The 10,603-nt window shown below is 48.8% G+C and overlaps 1 protein-coding gene across 5 annotated transcripts in view; it reads left to right on the forward strand.

Annotated features, from left to right (window-relative positions):
• Positions 1 to 10,220, forward strand: part of AURKA (aurora kinase A) — a 21,497-nt gene extending 11,277 nt beyond the window's left edge. For all 5 annotated transcript variants that reach the window (XM_008274148.4, XM_008274147.4, XM_070051659.1 and 2 more), the window contains exons 7-9: positions 6,003 to 6,151; positions 8,683 to 8,857; positions 9,342 to 10,220. In XM_008274148.4, coding sequence (XP_008272370.2) covers positions 6,003 to 6,151; positions 8,683 to 8,857; positions 9,342 to 9,524 — 507 coding nt within the window. In that variant the 3' untranslated portion in view covers positions 9,525 to 10,220. The remainder of the gene's footprint in view (positions 1 to 6,002; positions 6,152 to 8,682; positions 8,858 to 9,341) is intronic.
• Positions 10,221 to 10,603: the final 383 nt, after the last annotated feature.

Genomic DNA, 10,603 nt, shown 5'->3' on the forward strand with positions numbered 1-10,603 from the left:
ATGACTGCTAACTGAAGCCATGCTTTATCTAGGTTCCTTTAATTTCTTCATGGTTAGATTAGGGTTTTGGATTTTTTATTTTTATTTTTATTTTTATTTTTTTTGACAGGCAGAGTGGACAGTGAGAGAGAGAGACAGAGAGAAAGGTCTTCCTTTGCTGTTGGTTCACCCTCCAATGACCGCTGCAGCTGGCGTGCTGCGGCCGGCGCACCGCGCCCATCCGATGGCAGGAGCCAGGTACTTCTCCTGGTCTCCCATGGGGTGCAGGGCCCAAGCACTTGGGCCATCCTCCACTGCACTCCCTGGCCACAGCAGAGAGCTGGCCTGGAAGAGGGCAACCGGGACAGAATCCGGAGCCCCGACCAGGACTAGAACCCGGTGTGCCGGCGCTGCAAGGCGTAGGATTAGCTTAGCGAGCTGCGGCGCCGGCCGGATTTTTTTTTTTTTTTTTTTTTTTTTTAAGATTTCTTTATTTGAAAGAGTTCTGCAGAGAGGAGGAGACAGAGAGAGAGAGAGAGAGAGAGAGAGAGAGAGAGAGATAGCAATAGCAATTTTTGTTTTGCTGGATCACTCCCCAAATGGCCTCAACAGCTGGGGCAGAGCCAGACTGAAGCCAGGGGTTGGGAGCTTCTTCTGGATCTCCCACACAGGTGCAGGGGCCCGAGCACTTGAGCCATCCTCCACTGCTTTCCCAGGTTCATTAGCAGGGAGCTGGATTGGAAATGGAGCAGCTGGGTCTTGAACTGGCACCTATATGGGCTATCAGCGTCACGGGTGGTGGCTTTACCTGCTACGCCACAGTGCAGGCCCCAGGGTTTTGGATTTTGAGAGGAGGCTTGCAGAAGGCGCGTGTGTTTTCTTAACTGACCTGTCACAGGGTGCTGGGCTTGGTCCCTTGACTTGGGCAGTGTTTGCCAGGCCTCTCCACTGCGAAGGGACGATTTTCCTCTTTCCACACTGTCTTCTTTCAGCAGAAGTTGCCGGGCATAGCCAGTGAGTAGGCAGAGGAGCTGTATAAACTATTGGCAGTTCTGTACCGGAAGTTTGTTAATCCCATTCTTTCAGTCATTTCTTTTAATAAAACATGGACTCGACTCAAGGATCATATTTGGAGTCATCCAATTGTTTTTTATTTTGTTGCTTATATTCCAGCTTTGGTCACTGGGATTTTTTATGATTCTGTGTAAATCATCATAGTAGGGGTTTTTGGGGGGTTGGAGTCATTTTCTTCGAAGCCTTGTTTATTTCCTGCCCCAGTACTAGTCATTCTTTCCTCCAGGGACCCTTGGTGCCTTTTATTGGTGATGGTATTAAAACCAAGGTCAGGGCCTCGGTGTCTTCATCACTAGGGGAATGTCTTCAGTTCTGTGTCCTCTCTGCTTACAGCGCAGAGGAATGCATGTGTATGTATAGTACCTGTGTTATAAGTGCTCATCTCTGTTAAGTCCAGCATGGGTTCACCCTGATGGTATCAGCGCAGTTCCACAGCCAAAGGTCCCTCTAGCCTTTGCCCTGGCTTCTCTGTGACTGACGTTCCAGCGGTGAGGAAGCGGGTTTCAAATGCAGTCCTTTACTCACCCAGTTCCAGTGTGCATGGATGGTGGTACCAGGAGTGTTGACATTTACCCCGTGTGCATGGATGGTGGTACCAGGAGTGTTGACGTTTACCCCGTGTACATGGATGGTGGTACCAGGAGTGTTGACGTTACCCCGTGTACATGGATGAAGGTACCAGGAGTGTTGATGTTTACCTCGTGTACATGGATGGTGGTACCAGGAGTGTTGACGTTTACCTCGTGTACATGGATGGTGGTACCAGGAGTGTTGACGTTTACCCCGTGTACATGGATGGTGGTACCAGGAGTGTATGTTTACCCCGTGTCCATGGATGGTGGTACCAGGAGTGTTGACGTTTACCCGTGTCCATGGATGGTGGTACCAGGAGTGTTGACGTTTACCCGTGTACATGGATGGTGGTACCAGGAGTGTTGACGTTTACCCGTGTACATGGATGGTGGTACCAGGAGTGTTGACGTTTACCCGTGTACATGGATCGTGGTACCAGGAGTGTTGACGTTACCCTGTGTACATGGATAAACATTATCAATGAGGAAGGTGCTTTCCTGCAGGTCTTCCCTTTTTTTTTTTTTTTTTTTTAAAGATTTATTTATTTGAAAGTCAGAATTAAACAGAGAAGGAGAGGCAGAGAGAGAGCGAGAGAGAGAGAGAGAGAGAGGTCTTTCATCCACTAGTTCACTCCCCAAATGGCCGCAATGGCCAGAGCTGTGCCGATCCAAAGCCAGGAGCCAGGAGCTTCTTCTGGGTCTCCCACATGGTGCAGGGGCCCAAGGACTTGGGCCATCTTCTACTGCTTTCCCAGGCCATAGCAGAGAGCTGGATCGGAAGTGGAGCAGCCAGGAGTCAAACTGGCGCCCATGTGGGATGCGGGCACTGCAGGCGGCAGCTTTACCCGCTGTGCCACAGTGCTGGTCCCACAATTCCTTCTGTCTTGGTTTTGTGTAGACTGCACTCACTTCCTGAGTGACACTGTGCCCTTGAATGAGGTGGTGTGTACATTTGTAATGTGGTTGTTCTTTTGTCACAGTCTGCGTTGTATCCTGGGGTCCCCTGACCTAAATGTTTTCCTTTTAAATTCACCTATACCAAGGTTCACTTTTTGTGTGGCAAACTCTGGGTTTTGACAAAGGCATAATGCTGTGCATCCACCATTACAGCAGTATCACTGCTCTTAAAAAAATCCCGTGTGTCACCTACTCTGCCCACTTGCCCACAATCTCTGGTAGCCAGTGATCTGTTGAGTGTCTAATTTTGCCTTTGTTGAGTATCGGATAATTGGAATCAGAACAGTGTGTAGCCTTTTTAGAGTGGCTTCTTCACTTAGCAATGTCCATTTCAGTCATCTGTCTTTTGCAGGCTTGGCAGCTCAGCTCTGCCATCATTGATTGATGCTGCTCCTGATGCTTGCCAGCATTCGATGTCAGAGTTTTGGGTTTGGTCCTTGTAGCGGTGGTGTCTCATTTGTTTAGTTGCAGTTTCCTTGTGATGACGTTGACATCTCTTGATGTGCGTATTTGCCACCTGTGCATCATCTTTGCGACACCTAGCGGGATCTTTTGACTTTTTTTTTTTTTTTTTGTAAATATTTACTTTCATCTAAAAAGGCAGAGAGAGATCTCCATCTTCTGGTTCACTCTACAAATGCCTGCAACAGCCAGGGTTGGGCCAAGCCAGAGCCAGGAGTCCAGAGCCCCGTCTGGGTCTTGCAGGTGGCGGCAAGCACGTGAGCCATCGTTCACTGCCTCCCTGGATGCATTAGCAGGAGGCTGCAGTGGGAGCAGAGTAGCAGGGCTCAAGCAGCCACTCTGATACGGGACAGGACACCGGTGTCCCAGCAGTGTTTTACCCCACAGCGCTGCACGCCTGCCCTTGCCATATTTTAATTGGGCTTTTTGTTTTCTTATTGTTGAGTTTTAAGAGTTCTTTGTACATTTTTGGATAGACGTCACCTACTATGTTTTATGAGTATTTTGTACAAGTCCAACATACCTGTTTTTTTTTTTTCTTTCATGGGTTGTGCTTTTGATTGTCTTCCTTTGTTATGAATAGAATTACTGGTTTTAGGAAGCTGGAGGGTCTTAGCTTTTGGGCTGTTTCTTGTGGGATCCGCAGGCGATGGCTCCACGGAACAGTGGTTACTTAGAACTGTTGGGTTTCTTAGATCTCTGGGTAATGCATGAGCTAGTTTTCTTTCCTCTTGGCAGTGATGTAAATGACACTGACCTCAGGTGAGTTTATGCTACTAATGGAATCACACCACTGAAAGTGAACAGCCTCTGGTCTTCTGTTTGCAGTGAAAACTGGACCTATTCTTTTTATAAAACTTAATCATAAATGTTTGCTGGTACACATAGAAATAGATCTACCTTGCTTTTAAGTACTAACTAAACCAGTCTCTTATTTAGTCAGCAACCAATATTTCTTAGGAATTCATCTGTTGGGCCAACTTTCTCTTAAAGATCAGTAAGGAAATCTACACTCACTAGTAGAAGTGACTCTAAGGTACTAATAGGACCTACCTCTGGTTCTTTTATTCTTTCTTATTGTGGGTTGTAGCTTTGTTTTTATTGTTAATCTTTTTCTTCATTTTCTACTGTTGATCTACTTAAAAAGGCACACTTTATATCCAGACTGTAAGATTATTTACACAGTACTCATTTTCTACCGCACATATAAGGTTTCAGTCAAGACAGAATTCATTTTGGTTCGAGCAGATTGCTATTTGGGAGAAAATGAATAATTAGTTCTTTTTAGTTTCCTTAGAATGATTCGTTACATCTGTTTTCAGATCAATTAAAATCTGGTTGTAGAGAAGAGAGAGGGATGTCCGAACATCCGTCATCTGACAACATCTGAGTGGTGGTGTGGGTGGATGCCGGGGCGCTCTGAGCTCTGATTCCACTGATGCTGCCTGGCCAGGATTGTGAGCAGGGAGCATCCTTGCCCACTGGGGTTTTAATCAAAACATCACAACTCCACGTAGGCATAGAGGAGCAGTTTACTGTGGTCTAAATTCTCATCTCTGGCTTTGGGCTGAAAGAATGAAGTGTCCTCTCTCATAGTGAAATTTAGTTTCTAAAGTAAGGTTCAGTCCTGTCTAGCAATTACTTGGAGACAAACTCCTCTCAAAAGTTTATCTAGAGCTACATCTACTAATAAGCTAATAAAGAGTTCTTATTTATGTGTTAAAACAAACAGTGGTCTTGCTTGCTAAATCTGTACATTGAGATGGGAGTGGAAAATCCTTTCCCTAGGAAACAAAGTAACAAAGGGGCTGATTTGCTTGTCTTGTGTGCTGTTGCCCTTAGGTATTCTGTTGCAGCACCACAGAACAAACTGCAGGTGGGGGGTGTATGCACAACAGGTTTCCTTCTTCGGTTCTGCAGGGGCCTTCTTGCTCCAGCTTAGGGCAGAGGAGGGAGGGCAGGAGAGAAGCAGAGAGAATCCTGCAGCCTCCAGCCCTTTTACAGTCTGTACTGGTTCACTGACTGGAGTTGCCATGACTTAACATCTCCCATGAGGCCCCCCCCCCCAACTCTACTGGATTATTAAGTTTCTTTTTAATTTTTAAATTTTTTTGGACAGGCATAGAGAGAGAAAGGTCTTCCTTCCGTTGGTTCACACCCCCCCCCCCCCCATATGGCTGCTATGGCTGGCGTGCTGCGCCAATCCGAAGCCAGGAGCCAGGTGCTTCCTCCTGGTCTCCCATGCAGGTGCAAGGCCCAAGCACTTGGGCCATCCTCCACTGCCTTCCCGTGCCACAGCAGAGAGCTGGCCTGGAAGAGGAGCAACCGGGACAGAATCCAGCGCCCCGACCGGGACTAGAACCCGGGGTGCCAGTGCCACAGGCGGAGGATTAGCCTAGTGAGCCGCGGTGCCGGCCATGATTATTCAGTTTCTAACATTTTTGGGGGATGCGTTTAGTTATAGTATTATTCAGTGTATCTGTTTATTGTGTGGAGTAGTTTTCCCCCGATAGTCTTGAAGTAAAATTTTAGCTTCAAATAAATCCTTTTGTTTTTGAATGGTCTTGATTTAAAAAAATGGGAGCTGACTACACTTGGAAGCCTTCAACTCTTCAAGCGTTGTTTGCACCTTAGAATCCCTGATTTGTACCCGTTCAATCCTTGCTGCTGGGCCATAACTGGCCATGTGAGGGGACAGGCAAGCTCGTCGTCACCGTCTGCACAGCACATCAGCTGCTTAGCGAGGCGGTAACTGGGCACTGGGTAACTCCCTCCCGATGCTAGGTGCCGTCAGTCAGGTCTCTCGACTCGGAGGCTCGTGCGTGGTTCTGCAGTGTTTGCCTCAGGAATCCTGCAGGAATGCTCGTTTCCGTGGGTGCTCCCTTCAGAAGAGATGTCTGTCGAACATTAGCTTTGTTATAGAACCTGAAACAGGCTTCCCATGCTCTTTTCAAACAGTATATCACCGAGCTGGCAAACGCCCTGTTGTACTGTCATTCAAAGAGAGTCATTCATAGAGATATTAAGCCCGAGAACCTGCTTCTTGGATCAGCTGGGGAGCTGAAGATTGCAGACTTCGGGTGGTCGGTACACGCTCCATCCTCCAGGTAGGTGACTTCAGAGATGGAGGTGGTTTGCTTAAGCAGAAACCCCGGGGCCTAACCATGAGCAAAATATAAGTTACATGTAGATTTTGCAAGGGTGGGGCAGAGTAATTTCGACCTGATAATAAACTAGTGGCTTCAAGAAAATTTTGTTCTTTAGCTGTTTGGGGCTACTTAGGGTGTTCTGGGCCTAGGATTAAAGATGCTTAATGTCTTTAGAGACTAATGAAGGGGGTGAATAAGCCAAAGATGACAAGTGTGTGACAGAGGGGGAGGAGCCCTTAAGCTAACAGGGACGCTGGGAGTGGGAGTGGGAGTGGAGGAGGCGGCTCTGTTTCCTGAAGCTGTTTTAGAAAGCAACAAATCTGTCTTGGTCCAACAACATTTCCTCTGGGGAACTTTGAAAATGGTTGGTTTTGAGGGCGCATCAAGGCAGCTGTTACTTAGATTCCCTTTGGTCTGTTTGTCAACAGGAGGGGGAGCCTTTCTGTCCCTAGAGCTGAAGCATGGGGCCAGAGCTGTGGCATAGCAGGTTAAGCCCCTGCAGTGCCGGCATTCCAAATAGGCGCCGGTTTGAGTCCTGGCTGGTCCACTTGCCATCCAGCTCTCTGCTGTGGCCTGGGAAAGCATCAGAAGATGGCCCAAGTGCTTGGGCCCTTGCACCCACGTGGGAGACCTGGAAGAAGCACCTGGGTTTGGATCGCTGCAGCTCTGGCTGTTGCAGTCATCTGGGGAGTGAACCAGTGGATGGAAAGATCTCTCTCTACCTCTGCTTTTCTCTGCCTTTCAAATAATTAAAATCTTTAATAAATAATAAAAAAGGGACTTGATTAACAATTTAAGTCTTGGGTGAATTTTCCAAATGAAAGTTAAAATAAATAGTGCAGCCTGAGGGGCTGCGGGGATACCCTCCTGTTACAGACCATTCCTGCTGTTTCCAACAGTCTATCCCACCTGCTGTTGGAGTCTTGTCTTTTTGGACTGATAGTTCTGAGTGGGGGCTCTTGTCATCAGTGAGACAAATAACAAAGAACCGTAGGTTTCACGAGGTCGAAGGGTTGAGTCTTTACCTTACCCTGCCCAGTGGTGTCATCAGCAACGGAAAGATAGCACCTTGTTTTGAAGAAGTCCTTTATATAAATGTTGCTGGTCACTTCCCCCTGCATCCCAGATGGTAATGACCGCCAGTTTCTTTGTTACTGTGGACAGGTGCTCTGTAACCCCTGACTTAGTCCATCTCATCTCAGTGCTGAGGAGGGCTCTGGCGTCTGCAGAGGTGGCTGCTAAGTCGCAGGTCACAGTTCACTTGAGTGAACAGTCCTGTGCTCACTGCACCAGGCATGGCTGAACACAGTTCTGCGTGACCTGCAGAACACTCCTGGCTGGGTGTCTGCCACCCCCCAGCTTATTTCCAGCCTCGTTAGAAAAACTTTAGAAATGCAGTTAGTAGTCACTGGTAGACCTGTGTGTCCACCACCTGCATTCCAAGTTTTCATTTTGTCATACTGACTGCAGCTGGGTTTGGTGAACTTTTTATTTTAATTTATTTTTAAAAATTTATTTCAAAGGCAGAGTGACCCGGAGAAGCAGAGAGTGAGATATCTTTGATCTGCTGGTTCACTCCCCAGATGGCTGCAACAGCAGCAGCTGGGCCAGGCTGGAGCCAGGAGCCAAGAACTTGATCTGAGTCTCCCACACAGCAGGGGCTCAAACACCTGACCCATCTTCCTCTGCTTTCCCAGGTGCATTAGTAGGGAGCTAGATGAGATGGTGCTCACGGGATGCCAGTGATGCAGGATGTAGCTTAACCCGCTGTACCACAATGCTGGCTGGCCCCTTTGGTGAATTTTTGAAAATAAGTTGCAGATGTTTAATCATTGAGCACTGGAGTATACATCTACAAATCGGGACATTCTCCTCTGTAATCACAACCAGTCAGTCGTAAGGAAATTAACATTAAGATCTAATATTCTAAATGTTGAATTATCTCCAGAAGTCTAAGAAAATTTTTTTTAAAGATTTGAGTCAGAATTACCCACAGAGAGAGGTCTTCCATCCGCTGATTCACTCCCCAGTTGACCATAACAGCTGGAGCTGTGCGGATCTGAAGCCAGGAGCCAGGAGCTTTCTCCAGGTCTCCCACGTGGGTGCAGGGGCCCAAGGACTTGGGCCATCTACTGATTTTCCAGGCCATAGCAGAGAGCTGGATCGGAAGTGGAGCAGCCGGGACTTGAACTGGCATCCATATGGAATGCCGGCACTGCAAGCGGTGGCTTTACCCGCTACGCCACAGCGCCAGCTCCCCCAAGAAATTCTGTAGGTGATTTTGTTGAAGAATTTCTTTCATCTGGGTCAGATTATTCAAGGAGGTTCTGGAGTTGGACAGTGTTAGGGTGAGGCCTGGTTGCAGGCTGGAGCTGGGATTTAGTCGGGTCTACCAGCGACAGGTCTGGCCTAGGAGACTGCCCACGCAGTGTCAGCATGACTGCTGATGAGTTTTAGTGGTGGCTGCAATAATGAAAATCTGTGTTTAGGAGGACTACGCTGTGTGGCACGCTGGACTACCTGCCCCCCGAGATGATTGAGGGCCGCATGCATGACGAGAAGGTGGACCTCTGGAGCCTGGGAGTTCTTTGCTACGAGTTTTTAGTTGGGAAGCCTCCTTTTGAGGCAAACACATACCAAGAGACCTACAGAAGAATATCACGGGTAAGACATACTGAGAGGACCTGGCACGTCTCAGGATTTTTTTTTTTTTTTTTTAATTTTTTTTGACAGGCAGAGTGGACAGTGAGAGAGAGACAGAGAGAAAGGTCTTCCTTTGCCGTTGGTTCACCCTCCAATGGCCGCCGTGGCCGGTGCACCGCGCTGATCCAATGGCAGGAGCCAGGTGCTTATCCTGGTCTCCCATGGGGTGCAGGGCCCAAGCACCTGGGCCATCCTCCACTGCACTCCCTGGCCACAGCAGAGAGCTGGCCTGGAAGAGGGGCAACCGGGACAGAATCCGGCGCCCCAACCGGGACTAGAACCCGGTGTGCCGGCGCTGCAGGCGGAGGATTAGCCTAGTGAGCCGCGGCGCCGGCCACGTCTCAGGATTCTTTGCTTAGGAGCCCAGGTGCTAGGCTAAGGTCTGAGCATGAGTACTGTTTGTGGTCTAACCTGTGTTTTGTGACATTTGTCCCTTGTACTGCAGGTTGAATTCACCTTCCCTGACTTCGTGACAGAGGGAGCCAAGGACTTCATTTCGAGGCTGCTGAAGCACAACCCCAGTCACAGGCCCACTCTGGCAGAAGTACTTGAGCACCCGTGGGTCAAAGCGAAGTCCTCGAAACCCTCCAGCTTCCCAGACAAGGAGCCTGCCAGCAAACAGTCTTAGTGGTGCAGGGGCAATCCTCGACCAGGGCTGCTGCGCAACCCATCTGCCAGGAACACGCTGCGGAGTTTGTCCTGCGGAGCACTACAGGGAATGCCTGCCTTGCTGGGCGGGCGCGCGGTGCCCCCGCCTCTGCCACCTCCTCCAGCTCTGCTTCAGTAGACACACACTCTGGAGTGAAAGCAGCCACGAGTCGTGCGGCTTCTACTGATTTCACCGCCTGGAGGCAAGGTTTGACCGCATCTGCAGTCTGTGCTGGACAAGGGGTCCCTGTGGGAGACAAACTTGGTGTCTGCTTGTGGGCAGGTGACCACTTGCCCTGACTTGATTGGCTACATAGCTGCACAGGAGCCTTGCAAGTACCTGAGTGTCTGTAACTTATTGGGTGGCCGAGGCCGCTAGAGCTGTTGGAATGAATATGTGATTTCTTTTAAGTGCTAAAATAAAGATTTGCAGATCGACGTGGAGTTTTTCTCCTGTGGCATCTCCCCGGTGCTCTCCATGTCTGTCAGTGCGGTTTCTGGTCCTCGGTCACCTTGGGAGTGGGAATGTGTGCTCTACCTCGATCTCAGGACTTGCTGGGGACACAGAAGAGAATAAGTGTCTTGGAGCTGTTTTAAATGTTAAGGGCTCACTTTTCTGCATCACAGTTATGGCATATGTGTAAACTCTAAATACATAAATAAATGTCTACCTACAGTGCACGAGTAATCCTTTTCTACCATCCGTTCACTGCTTGCCTGCAACGTGGCTGGCGCAGTGAGAGGAGCGAGTCCTGGCCCTCTTGTCTGCTGGAGATGCCCAGATAAAGTTCACAGCAGTGAACACCGTCCGTCCGTGCCAGGTATGATGGACTTGAAGAAAAGGTGCAAGTGTGGAACTTAGAATTAGTTCAGAAATGTGCTTTTGTGGCCAGCTGCCCATGCAGGAGGCCAGCTGTCAGTTACGGTGGTACAGGAGAGAGAGGGCGACACAGAAACCTCAGACAGGACTTGAGTGGCTTCCTAAGCTTGACAGAGAGATGTTTGCACCCAATTTAAGCTGCCTGTTTTGTCAGATTGAAAAAAGAGGCAAATAATGGC

This window comes from Oryctolagus cuniculus, chromosome 11 (genome assembly GCF_964237555.1).
Source record: "Oryctolagus cuniculus chromosome 11, mOryCun1.1, whole genome shotgun sequence".
In the NCBI taxonomy this organism is placed as follows: Eukaryota; Metazoa; Chordata; class Mammalia; order Lagomorpha; family Leporidae; genus Oryctolagus; species Oryctolagus cuniculus.